Source organism: Crocodylus porosus, unplaced genomic scaffold (genome assembly GCF_001723895.1).
Source record: "Crocodylus porosus isolate Cpor-Errol unplaced genomic scaffold, CroPor_comp1, whole genome shotgun sequence".
Taxonomy (NCBI): Eukaryota; Metazoa; Chordata; order Crocodylia; family Crocodylidae; genus Crocodylus; species Crocodylus porosus.
This window is the reverse complement of record NW_017728918.1, coordinates 5,801,533-5,815,097: the sequence shown is the minus strand read 5'-3', so window position 1 is coordinate 5,815,097 and position 13,565 is coordinate 5,801,533. Positions and strand designations below refer to the sequence as shown.

The following is a 13,565-nucleotide window of genomic DNA, read 5'->3' as shown; positions in this document are numbered from 1 at the left end:
CGGGCTGCTGCCGCCGCCGGCCATGGGGTTCCGCCGCCGGGCCAAGAGCCACCCGCTCTTCAGCCAGGAGTTCCTGCTCCACAACCACGCGGACATCGGCTTCTTCCTGGTGCTCTGCGTCCTCGTCGCGCTCATGTTCGAGGTGGGAGCTGCCCCCGCGCCCCTGGGCCGTCCCGCACCCTCCGCTGCTGCCCCTGTGCGTGCCGCTCTGCCTCAGGAGCTCCCCTTCCTGCCCCTCCTTGAGGGGAGCCTTCTCCCCTCTGCCTCTGCGACCCAGGCCAGCGCCCAGCACGCTGCCCCCTTTGCTGGCTGCGGAGGAGGTGGTGACAGGGCTCCCGGGCTACGTCCGGGGTCACTTTGCTGCCATGAGGGGGTGGCTGGCTCTATGGGACCCCTAGTCCTAGGCGTGGGGTCTCGGCCGCGACTGCGTGCCGTCTTGTCCCTCCCGAGGAGGGAGATGGCATCCTGCCGCCTGTGCTTTTGGGGGCGGGGGTGGTGACCCTCGTCTCCCCCCAGGGCTTTTTGCTGGCAGGGCACTGCTTTTCCTGCGCTAAGTGTGGTGGCAGGGCTTGTTTTCAGGCCGGGGGCAAGAGGGTGCCTGAAAAGATATTGTTCCTTACTGTCGCACCCAGTCCTGGAGCAGCACCCCGCGGTGCTAGGCGCTGGGCAAAGGCAAGAGCAGAAAGACGGTGCCTTCCCCCAAAGAGTCTGCAAAGGGCAGGAGCTGGTAGCATCGGTGTGATGCTGGTAGCATCGGTGTGACCCCCCCAAGTCCTGCCTCAGCCTCCTCCGGTGGCTGCGTGCGTGGCTGTGCAGGGACAGCTTCTGAGATTTTCATGGGGAAAACCCCATGCCATTTCCCATCCTGTGTGGTTGCAGGGTGCCTGCAGCCAGGCTGCAATCTTATTGCTCCAGGCACAGCCCTTCCTTGGCAGGAGGGGTGGGGGACTTCCACGCAGCACCTAGGCGGCGATGGGGAGTCAGGTGCTGGACCAGCCCCAGTGGGAGAGGGCTGGGTGCTAGCCAAGTCCAGAGCAGGGGACTGCTTGAATGGGGAGAGAGGTGTTATTTGATTCAGTTTGAACTGGGGACATAACGGAGATCTGGGCTCCTCTGGGTCGTTAAAGACCCCCTGGTGCTTCTCAGGACGGCTGGGAGTGATGGCCTTGCTGCCCTTCCCAAATTCAAACCAGCAGAAGGGTGCACGAGATTTTACTTGAGTCCCTTTCCACATGGTTTCCTTTCCTCTCCTAGGTGTGGTACGGAGGGGCGGCTTAATGCACTGTGCTGGGAAGAGAAACTTGCTCAGAACATCTTTTGTGGTGGAGGGGAGATGTGTGTTTGGGGGAGGGGGGGTCCCTTATCTAGGTGACCACTGATCTCTTCAGTGGTCCAATCTGAAAGGATTTTTAAGAAATGCAGCCTGCTCTTCACCCCGGATGCGCAGTGGACCCGTGGCTGCCGTGCTTGTGTACCTGGCTTCGTGCTTTCGGGGTTCCTCCTGTGTTACTGCCGGGTTTGCCTGGCTGTGCTTGGATGGCAAAGTGCATGGGAATGCGTGAATCCAGGGAAAACACGGGGTTTGGGTTTGTTTGTTTTTTTAAGCTTTCCCTAGCTGGGAGTTACTTAAAGAAAAAAGTTGCTTTGCTTGCATGGGGTGGTGTGGACAGGAAGGGATGCAGGTATGGAGTAGCCCCTTCTCCGTTCCCCTCCTCCTGTTTCCCATTCCCCCAGCTCTGTCCCTTTTCTCTGAAGAAGGTGTGGAGGGAGACAAGTCTTGGAGACCAGAAGCTTTCTGTGCTGCTTTTCCTTTCAGACCGGGCCACACTGCTCCTGCCATCTTCCTGTCCTCCCAACCCTGGAGGTAGAGCTGGGCCAAAGCCATGGCTTGCTCTGTCTCGAGAGGTGTCCTGTGAGCCCAAGGTGCTCCGACTAAAACAAGACCGGTCAAAGAAGCTCCATGCAAGCCCACGGCCACCCATGCCCAGGAGGAGATGGGCACTGTCCAGTCACTCTGCCCAAAGAAGGAGCCTCATGACTTCCCTCCCATCCCTATGCCGGGGACGGGAGGGAAGTTCCTTCCCAGGGATGGGAGATGAAGGGCACTGCCCTTCATCTCTCCCTGGAAGTCTGTCCGGTCTCTGCAGGGCCCTTTGTCAGCCTCTTCCCCCGTTTTATCCGTCTGAGGGCCCTGCAGGCCCGCGGGCACCCTGGAGAGGAGCAGGGACTCGGGGAGAGCAGGCTCCTTGCAGCCCTGGCGCTTGGCAGAGAAATGTCAGGAATGTGGCGCTTCCCTCTCCTTCCAGCTTTCCTCTTTCTCCCCTCGGAGGGGAGGAGATGAGGGCGGGTGCTTGGCGGTTCCTGCCAAACAACTTAGCCCTTCAGGCTTGCTCCATACGTGGAGCTGCGCAAGTCTGTGGTCAGTGTCTCAACTGAGTGTGAATGTGTCTGACGGAGACGGTTCCCCCCCCTCGCCTCCTGCCCTCCCTTCCCAGCTCAGTGCCACGTTTCAAAAGCAAATTGAGACTGGAGGGTAGAGGGGGGGAGTCTCTTCTAGCAAATGGGAGGAGAAGAAAATCCACTTCCTTAACACCCCCCCACCAATTTTTTCCCCTCCCTTTCATCGCAGTGCCCTGAATGAACAAGTAGTTTCCAGTGCACAGAAAACCGTAATGTCTTTTAAGGGGGAAAGGAGAAAAAAAAAACATTCAAACTCGGAGCCAGAAAGGCCAGCTGGCTGGGGCATAAATTCCAAAACCACATGCAAATGCTGCTAAGTCGGGCATGCCGGCTGCAAGTTTCTTAGTTGCACTTCGGGGGAAGGGCGGGGGGGGAATAGAAAATAACATCAGGGACTTTTCAGACGACGGTGCTGCTGTCTGGGAATGCAGAGGTGTGCGCCGGTGCTTTTACCGATACCGTTGTTGCAATGGGGAGCTGGGGGGTGGCTTTGAGTATTGGGTTGCAGTTTGTTGGGATAGCTGCCTCCATGCTGCGTGCCAGCTCAGGCTCTAGTGAAGTGGTCTGGATGCAGACATCCCTTTATTACCCTGAGCCGGATGGGTTGTCCTGGCCTGTGAATGCACCGCTTAGAGGGCTGTTTCAAAACCCTTGACCTTTTTCTCTTGCTGACAGTGAGCATGTCCTGACCAGGCCTTGTTTCTGCCGTCTTTAGCCTCCGAGCCACGTGCTGAATAAGCTCAGTCAGGCTTCTTGAAGCTTTAGCGCAGTCGGAAGATGACTGATCGACAGTTGTAGTACAGCCTACAGTTCTAGTTTTATTCAAACCTCCCACTGTGGCTGCTGGTGACAGGGTGGGTAAGAATGGGATGTAGTTCCCAGCCAGACCTTGGGATAAAATGCTCCGAAGCACCAGCATGATGCCAGCTCCTAAAGCCATGCCTGAGGCATAATTATCGTTCCTGGAAGCGGTGTTTTCCACCCCGCATCTCAAATCAGGAGCATCCAGCTCGCTGTGTGGCCTGGACGTGTTTACACTGCTTCAGTTTTTGAGAGGCAGCGCTCGGGGAGCAGCGGAGTACAGTTGAGGGCATGGTAAGGTTTCCATATAGTTGGGGCCCCATGTAGATGGGGCTTTTGATCATTTTGCCCCTTGTAAGGCTGGATTTGCAAAATTCATAGAAAAGTAAGGCTGGAAGGGACCTCCAGAGGTCATCTAGTCTAACCCACTCCCTGAGACAGCATCATCCCTATCCAAACCATCCTATAAAAATCCATTGTCTGCCCTATTAGTGAAACTACGTAGTCAGCCCTAATACAACCACAAGGCATAACACCCTAACCAGCCACAGAAAAAAACGGGGGGACCACGGTGGCCAACATCCTGATGCTGCAACGGTCACTAAAATATTCTTGAGAGATCCAAGGAAGAGGGCCATACCCCTTGCTACACAGGAAGGCAACCCTCCTGTCCCCAAGTTCATACTAATCTGACTATAGGGTAAAATTCCTTCCTGACCCAACATATGGCAGTCAGTTTGACCCTGCATGACAGGGCAAGATCCTCGTAGTCAGGAAACTCTGGCTTAAGTTCTAGCAGGTGCATTGGTGCACCCCAGCCTTGGCTGCAACACCCAATGCTTCTGACGATGGTGAAACTATCCTCCCCCACCCCAATATAGGTGGTAGCAGGAGGGGGAAAAATTCCTTCCTAGCCTCATAGCAACCAGCAAAGCCCAGAAGCATGGGAAATACCCGTAGTAGAGCATAAGCATTGCTATGCCTAGATCATCCCCGACCTGTGTCTGTCCAGCCTTTTCCCGAACTCTCCTTGGCCCCCAGTTCTTGGTCACTGTTGGCGATACCCTCGCCCTCTTTCATAACCAGGACCCATAACCCAGGTGGTACCTCTGCTTGCACTCTTGCGCAGAGGCTCTTGCCATCTCCTGCCACTCATTCCTCCCTAGTGCTTCCAAGATCCGCCCTGCATCCGTTTGTCTAGAGCAGTGATTCTCAGCCAGAGCGGTACAAGATCCTTTTAAGGGTGTTGGGGTATGCTGCACTGTTATTAGCAGTATTAGACATGCAGACACCTGCATATGATTCACAAGAGAAACCTAGGGATTTCAAATAGGAACCCAGCATACCAAAACCACTCGACCTGGTGTAGGCTGAATTCTTTGCTCCAGAAGAATGACTCTCTCATGTTTCTGTACTTAAGAAATGAATGAAAGCTAAGAGATGGCATTTTTTGAGGAGTGCCTTGAGTCTAACAAGGGGTGCCTTGTGTTGAAAAAGGTTGAGAACTCCTGGGCTAGAGGCTGTTTGCCCAAGGCAGTCTCTTCCCCTGGGAGGGGTGTACCCGGGCTACAGGACCTTTAATGCCTTATCCAGAGCCGTAGGCAGATAGGGTTCTTTGAGTAAATGGGATCTCTTTTTATCAGACTGACTAAATAGTTGGAAAAAATTGTTCTTTGCAAGCCTTTAGGGACAAACACCCTTCTTGCAGCATAGGGAGAGCCATGCAGACAGGTTGGGCTGGGGTGGTTTGTGGCTGAGATCCTGGAGCACGGTGTGCAGAGCTTGCCTTTGCCCCTGTGGGTGGAGCTGGGCTCCCCATGGGGTGTCTCGGGTCTCTGCGCGGCCAAAGTCCTGCTATCCCTACGGACTTCCTTGTGGAGAGGCTCTGGAGGAAACGTCGGAGCCCAGCCTCACAATAGACCGTTTCCGGTCAGGAAGGATTTCTCAGGGCTCCCCGCATTTCCCAGAAGGCTGGGAATATGTTAATAGGGTTTAACCCTTTCTCTTACACTGGGCCACAGGGACACTGCTGTCCCAGGTAGTCTCTGTGCCTGGGGGCTGCCGGTGCACCTTATCCCAGTCATCTTTAATAGTCCCTGGGGCAGGGGCCAGAACCCAGATCTGCTTTCTCCCAGGGGAAGTGTCCTCATCACAGGGGAATAGAGGCAGGCTCCCTCATGCTTATTCTTTCTGTAATCCTGTGAATCTGGCATTCATGGCTACACAAGAAGGGTGGACAGGAGCCCCCAGCCCAACCCAACCCGGCCTGTAGCCTGGGCGTCGGGTCACTTTTCCGGGAAGTGGGAGACGAGGAGGGCCTACAACTTAGGTCTCCTACTTTCCGGGTGAGCGCTCTAACCACTAGTCTATTTTTGAAGGCCTCTTAGTTCCCACCACCACAGTTGCATTGTTGAATGGAAGTGGCTGCTATGCCTTGGGCTGAACGCAATACTGGCTGTATTCATTAGGTGTGGTCTGAGCCTGCCTAATGAACGAGTCCCCTCCAGGGACTTAGAGGTGGGGAGGCCTCACTTGAATGTCCTTGGGTGGGAGACCAGTCCAGAGCTCCTCATATCGGGCAAGATGGTGGCAGTACTGGGCACATACAGTGGCAGGGCATGCGGTACCAAAGCGAAAACACCAGCATTCAGCATCTAGGCAGTTGGGCAGCATTTCTGGCATCAGGGGCAAGTGGCTGGTCTCTGCCTTTGGTGCCTTGTAGGCACCAGAATCCTGTTTTGGGTCCGTGCCTCAGCTCATTGCCCAGCGCAATAGTAGCAAAATGAACCGTGTTTCTTCCCTCCTGAACCCATCATCTGAAAATTGTAAGGCTCGTGCCTTTCATGGGACAAAAGCATGTTTGAGGTTGAGATGTTCGGTGCCATCCCAGTTGCATCCCGGCGTTTGTGGGAGGCAGGAAGCGGCGTGGGATTCTCAGCACGCGAGTTCACTCCTGCAGACCTGCCAGGACCCCGCGGGAGGTAGCTGGGCCAAGCGGGCACTAGGGAGGGCTCGCTCTGGATGTAGATCAAAGCAGTGGCAGAGAATTGCTTCCGTTTCCAACAGGGAACAGCCCTCGAAACTCCTTGCTCCAGTCCCAGATTGCTCCTTAGTCATTGAATCTTCTTAACGATGCTGTAGCAATGAATGCATGTCTGGAAGGACTGGCCCAACTTGCTGTGGACTGCACCTGGCCAGGTGTGTGATGCCAGGTGCTATGACGTGAGCAACTTCTGCTGCCACTTGCTATTGCCTTGCTGGCCCACCTGCTCCCCAGATTTCTGTCTTTAGCATCTCCTAGCTGCATTCCTCTTGAGAAGTGGGTATCATTATCCCCATTCTACAGAGGCGGCAACTGAGGCACAGCAAGGGGAAGGCAGTTGGCTAAAGTCACCTAGCAGAAGGGTCAGAAACACAGTTCGGGTCTTTGGCAAGTCCTGAGTCCCAACCTAGTGCTCTCTCTGCTGCCTTGCACAGCTGGAAATGGGGAGGATAACGAATTCTGTGATCTGGTGTTTAAAATCTTGTGGATCGCAAGCAGCAGAGGTGCTCTGGTTCTTGCAGTGCACTTACCTCTTGTCTCCATGATGCTTTTGGTGGTGTGGCCTTGCTAAATTTGGAAACAGCTTCTCGCCTCCCTCTGCCCTGAAAGCATTGGGGAGTTTTAGTTTAGTCAGAGCCAGAAGCACATCTGGGTTGTAGGGACACTCCCCAGCCAGCCTGGAGGACCTGGTGGTAACACTACTGCACGGTGGTGCTTTTATCTGGTTCTCAGCATTGAAACATCCCTACCAAACAGTGAACTGTGCTGTTTTCAGACTTCATTCTCCAGGTGCCTGGCCCCTTAATGAGCTTTATATGGAGGCTGCCCTAAAAACACTTCACAGGTATAAACAAATGAAGTCTCTTGCTAACCCTTCTGGGTGCATGAGAGTTCTCCGTGAGGGACGGGTGCGGAAACTGAGGCAGGGAGAGGTCAGTGGCTTGACTGAGACTCTGCAGCTTGTTACAGATCTAGATGCAAGTAGGATGCATTGCTTAATGCGATGGGAATTGCCCTGGGTGAATGGGAGAGGATTTTTAATGATCTTATATTTCTGTATTGATTCCATCAAATAGTTCAGAAATCATTTTAAAGCAGGCTGCTGCTTATTTAATCCTTGGGGTCTCGGCTTCCAGATTTCAGAGTCCAACATGTATGTGTTTTGCATCTGGAAGGTACTTGGGGTTAATGAGGTTTCTTCTTCCAATGGATGATCTGACTGGCATGGCTGGAAGAGTTTTACTTTCACTTCCTTTTGGCAAGTCAGTATTTTCACGAGTGTTTTTTTGGGGGTGGGGGGTGTGCTTAGTTTAAAGGAACCTGATTTCCATGCCCCCACACACACCTCGCAGCAAAGGTGGCGCATACTCAAGCATGTCTAATACAGGTATTTAGAATAAAAAAACCCTGGAATATGAAAATTGCAGCTGCAATAACCTAATAATGCTGGGAACAAGGGTCGTGCATGCTTTGGTATAGGGGTTGCATGGGATTTAGATCAGTGGCTCCCAAAGTGTTGGGGCCCTGGTTGGTTTGTGGGGGAGCCCTTCCTGCACCCTTAACCATCACACTTATAATTGGGGGAAAAAGAAGATGCCCTCACTAATCCACAGGCCACTGACCATGGTTTTGCAGCCCATGCTTTGGGAACTGCTGATCTAGGTTCCCTTCTAGAAGGGGGAAAAATGGCTTTCTGATCTACAGTATACAGGGCAGAAGACTCCCACCCTAGCAATTATGTGGAGGCCCCTGTCTATCCAGCTGGAAGATAATTGATGTGCAGTGGCCACCCACCTTCAAATACTCATGGAGGGTTGGCCCTAGTCCTAGTAGTGTGATGTTCTTTAGATTTTTATCCCTGCTTCTGTGGACTTCCCCAGGACATATAGGGCAAGTCTGATACAGTGCCTGACTTTGGCAGCTGTGTACTTGCAGGCGCTGACAATACCCCTTTGCATGCTGGTTTCTTTTTCCTCTTTGGCCTAGACTTTTCCCCAAAGCTCTGCTGAAAACTGCTGCTCTGACAGCCTCACAAGGTTTTGCTGCGTTGCACCCTTCACTGGGACGGTGCATGGGGGCGGAAGGCTATTTTAGGGGGTCATTTCGGGTTGGGCTAAATACAAACAAGTGACTAGCTCCGGCATGTGTCTGCCTAATGCTGGGGTTGGGTATTGGTGTCCCTGGTCTGGAAGCTTGGAGGATTGACTTTCAGGAGTGTGTTTGCTGTCTAACCCAAAGTCCAGCAGAGTGGGCGGGGGGATGGAGCCCAGGCCAGGATGAAGCACTGAATTGCAAACCCAGCTGGCTGGTGGCTGGAGGAGAGTCCGAGGGCCTGACGATTGCAGGGTATTTGGGGCATTTTGTGTTGCCAACAGCTTCCCCTTGCAAAGGGCAGGCGCTGCTGCCTCCTCCGCCCCCTTGCTCATTACTCATCCCCCTAATCTGACCAGTCGCCATGTTGCCAGCTGGCAGGACACTCGACAGATTCCAGACCCCAGCTGGTGCCAGCGTGTTTATGCGGGCAGCAGGAGAGGCTGGCAAGGGGCCCATCCACGGAGCTGCTGCACAGCTCTGCAGAGGGAGGAAGGCGAAGGCATCTGGGAGATGAGATGCCAGCTCGTTTGCTCACACCCAGCACCTCTTGGGGATGCAGAGGCTGATGACTTTTGTTCACTGGCAAGAGCAAAGGTAGCATTTGGATTTTCCGAGATGGTCATTGCTGCTTGTGGGGTAGCCTGTTGAGGCTGAATGGCTTGTTGGGGGCCTGTGATGCCTGGTGCTGCACAACCTTAGATTATATGATAGTTGTTGCCTCGGTTCACAGTCAAAGCTTGAGGCTTCTTATAAACTAGTCAGGGGGGATCAGCAGGCATTGGGGGAGTCACTGTTCCCCCAAGCACTGCCAGGAGTGACCAAGAATAACGGTCACAAGCTGGCAGAGGGTAGGTTTAGGTTAGATATCAGGAGGCGCTACTTCACGGTCAGGGTGGCTAGGGTCTGGGACCAGCTTCCAAGAGAAGTGGTGCAGGCTCCTACCCTGGGGGGCTTTAAGAGGAGGTTAGATGAACATCTTGCTGGGGTCGTTTGACCCCAGTACTCTTTCCTGCCATGGCAGGGGGTCAGACTCCACGATCTGCTCAGGTCCCTTCCGACCCTAGAAACTATGTGACTAAGTCCTTATGTGACTAAGTCCTTGAAGGCATCACCCAGGTTGGATATAGTGGAGTTGCTCTGTTTTGCACATTTATTCTCTGCTTAGTTATTCACATTAAAACCCACAATTTCATCTGATTTGGATGTGGATTAAATGCCAGAGCCCTGTGAGTACAGAGCGAGGGTGTGTATGGGGGGCGAGAAAGGTTGGTTTAATAAAAGATATCAGATTTACCCAAAGAATCTTGTCTGCCTATGTCCTTAGACCATCACAGCTACAACCTACATCCCTTAACAGAGAACAGCTTTTTGCACTTCCCATTCAAGCCCTCTCTTCTTCCTCAGCACCTCTGCTGTGCAGACAAATCCTTAGATGCCTTTTGAAAACCTCTCCCTGAGTCTCCATCAGTGCTTGGTAGACATTAGGGGCAAGGTTCTTTAGGTAAATGTGATATCTTTCATTAGACCAACTAAATCATGGGGGGAAAAAATTGTTCTTTGCAAGCTTTCAGGCACAAACACCCTTCTTCAGGCCTGGGGAGAGTCTGCTGGTGTTCTCCTGAATGGAGTAGAAGCCAATATGCAAAATGCAGATGCATGGCAGTGAGGATCAGAGGAGAGGAGAGATAATAGTTGTGAGACAGGTAGGTGACAGGGGTAAGGGGGAATGGTGATTTGATGATAGAAAGTAGCTGGTAAGATGTGGGGAGGTTACCTGGGGTTACCAAATGGCAGGCAGGTTATAATGTGCCATAAATCCAATGTCTATCTTGAGTGTCTGGTTTTGTTTTTTTTTGTATCCAGTACATTTATGAAGTGAAGCCCGTAGGCTCATCTACGAAAGGCGTTTTGTAAATCCCCTTTGAGGATTAGAGCTGAGCAATTGGAGAGAGAGTGGTTGTCTTCTGAGAAGTGTGCACGCGCAGGTAATTGGATATTTTTGTCTTGATGGATCTCCAGTGTGCATTTATCCTGGTGTGCAGTTGCTTGGTTTCTCCTATGTGTTTTCCATCAGGGCATTTAGTGCACTGGATGAGATGTATAACATTTCTGGAGGTGCAGGTGTGAGATCCAGGAAAGGTGATGGTTCTGTTGTGGGGTGTCATTATTGTGGGAGTGGTGGAGATGTGTTGGCAGGCTTTACATTTTTGGCATGGTTTGGATCATGGTAGAGTTTAGGCATCTCCCTTCATTGAAAAACCCAGCTTTTAAAGAGAGGACGTGGTGGTTGAACAAGAGGAGCAAGTGGGTCAGGGTGGGAAGTGCTGGGTACAATAAAGTATGAGGCTTCTTAGCTACCCAGGAGATGGGATCACAGCTTGGTGTCCTGGGCACCATCTCCTGGCTTGGGTTTTTTTTTTTAGCTCCCCTGTGATGCTGGTACTCTTTGGTACTTCAAGATCTTATTGAAAAATAAGGCCTCTCCAGTCAGTGTGTGAGCCAAATAATCTGCAAGACACTCCTTCTGTGGCAGATTCCCTTTCCAGTTAACCCTTACATGAGACGCTTGATGATGCTGTGCCAGCACTGGTCCTTGGCATGGCTCTGTGAGCCAGGGAAATCGCCGTCTGCAAAATGAGAGGAAATAAAGGTGCCGAGAGAGATGATGTAACCGCATCTGTGGACAACGTGACTGAGCTGAGTTGGCTTTACTATGTATGTGGTAGCATGGGGACACCAGGACATCCCTCGAACCTGCTATCTGTGCATGTTGCCAGTCTCTTAACCCATTGCACGGACTCTTCTTCTGCTTGCTTGTTGCAGCCCCCGTAGCATCTTCCCCCAGCTCAGACTGCAAGCCCTGTGGCAGCTGACCGTAAGGTTGCATGGCCTGATGGGGCCCCGATCTTGGAAGTCAAAGCTGGATGCCCTTCTGGATGGAGACACCCCAGCTCAGCCACGGTCTGTGGGCTCTGTCCAGGAAACAAAAGGATTGCAGCCTGTGTTGTGCAGGAGGTCAGACTGGAGGGATGGTTGTGCCCATGAAACAAAGAGATCTTGAAAATTTGTGTTTTAAAGAACGACACTGGTTCTACAAGGCTCCAGTGCTATTAATCTGGGTGCTTTCCAGGTCTGGGAGAACATGGAGAGTTGATCCAGTTTCTTTTGCTCGCCGCAGCTGTTGTGCTAGTGATGTAGGTCAAGGTGGGAAGCTCCAGGGGCTTGAATGATCTGCACAGGGCAGGTACCATAAGAGCAGCACCTGGCTGAGTTTCAGGGGGAGCTGCTTCTACTCCCTGCACTCTTGGGATGGAGAGACGAGGCTTGGGATTTGAACTTGGGCCCTGGTCCTGGGTCCAAGTCCAAATCCCAGATGGCCAGATAACCCATCTATCATTTGCAGAAGGAACCTGGCGTGATCCAGCAAAGTGCAGCATAAGTGCAGAGTTGGACCACGCAGCAATCGCTCCCATTTTATAGGTGGGGAAACTGAGGCATGAAAGTGAAGGGACCTGTCCAAGGTCACACAGCAAGTCAGTAGCAGTGTTCGGAAGAGCATTCAGATCCCCTAGCTTCCAGGCACCAGATCATCTCACAGTGCAGCATAGTGGATCACCTCTGCTTGGAGAGGGTCAGCTCGGCTGGACTGGTAGTGTGGAAACTCTCTGGGTCAGCAGGCCTGTGGGTCGTTGCAGGTCTCTGGGCTTTTCCCTAGGGAGAAAGGAAGACCAAGGGGTGTCGGCTGTAGGCAGCACGATGCAACATGGTTTTATGCCTGTGGAAGTGATAATGCAGCGTGAAAGGAGATTTCGCAGTCTCTGCATTGGCCTCTTCAAAAGCTGCCTTTGTGCTTTCATTCCCCTGTGGAACTGGCTAGGGGAAGCTGAGGGAGGGTGGATTCGACTTCCACATACAGCCAACGAAAAGGACCAGTGCAAGGTCCAGGACAAGCCCTGTTGGGGGGACCAGTGACAGCAGTAATGTCATAGCTCTCATGAGGCCTCCATCCGGGAAGCTGGTGCTATGTCGCACAGGGGCACTGGGATTCCCAGCAGCATGCAGCGTTGCATTTCAGACCTTGGCAGCCTGGGAGACTTGCAGCATTTTAAAACTGGATCATTCTGGCTGCCCCATGTCTTTCTCTTTCGTTCAGTCGTGGATGCTGGTAGTTGCTGGTATCCCACATGGCCAAAGCAAAGAATAGCCGGTGTTTTGGTCCATTTGAGAGCTTGGAGCTAAACTTGCAGGTGGCAGAAAGCACTGGCTTGATCACTTCACTAGAGAGTGGCTGCTAAAATCACGGTGGACTCAGCCAGGCCTTGGGGTACTGAGGTAGGACGCTATGGAGGATGCATGGCTGCAAATGCTTCAGTGGTCAGTTTAGTTGCTTTAGGGCCAGGAGCGTTTCCACAACCCAGGATCAGGAACTGGAGTCTGATCCCTATTGTGCAGTCCTGTGAGATGATCCAAAGAAGCAAACGGCATCTGGAAATTGGGGGATCTGAATTCTCTTCCCGGTGCTGCTGCTGACTTGCTGTGTGACCTTGGACAAGTCCCTTTACTTTTGTGCCTCAGTTTCCACACCTATAAAATGGGAGTGATTGCTGTGTGTCCATCTGTGCGAATCAGTTGGTCTGTTACCCCTTCAGGTGCTAATATTACTTGTCTGTTGGCTATAATCATTTTGATGTAGAAATTTTCAGAATGTGACTGAACTTCAATCCCCACCATAGGGCAAGGATTAGATATTGGTACCAACTCTTGACATGCTATCGCAGACCTTTCCTCTGCACTGTTGTCACAGACCACCTTGGTTTTCTTCATCCTTCCCTGGCTGAAGATGAAGTGGAGAGCAGCAACTCCATTCAGGCAATGAATTTCATAGTTTCATAGTTAGTAGGGTCGGAAGGGACCTGAGCAGATCGTGGAGTCCGACCCTCTGCCATGGCAGGAAAGAGTACTGGGGTCAAACAACCCCGGCAAGGTGGTCATCCAGTCTCCTCTTGAGGACCCCCAGGGTAGAAGCCAGCACCGCTTTGCTTGGAAGTTGGTTCCAGACCCTAGCCGCCCTGACAGTGACGTCAAGCCTCCTGATATCTAGTCTGAATCTCCCCTCTGCCAGCTTGTGACCGTTATTCCTGGTCACTCCTGGCGGTGCTCGGGGGAA

At 52.5% G+C, this 13,565-nt stretch overlaps 1 protein-coding gene across 2 annotated transcripts in view; it reads left to right on the top strand.

The window, feature by feature from the left end:
* Positions 1-6: 6 nt before the first annotated feature.
* The window catches only part of TRAM2 (translocation associated membrane protein 2), a 45,007-nt gene continuing 31,448 nt past the window's right edge, over positions 7-13,565 (top strand). The window contains exons 1-2 of one of the 2 annotated variants that reach the window (XM_019537178.1): positions 7-142; positions 1,817-1,864. In XM_019537178.1, coding sequence (XP_019392723.1) covers positions 23-142; positions 1,817-1,864 — 168 coding nt within the window. In that variant the 5' untranslated portion in view covers positions 7-22. The remainder of the gene's footprint in view (positions 143-1,816; positions 1,865-13,565) is intronic. The other variant, XM_019537179.1, reaches the window with a different exon arrangement.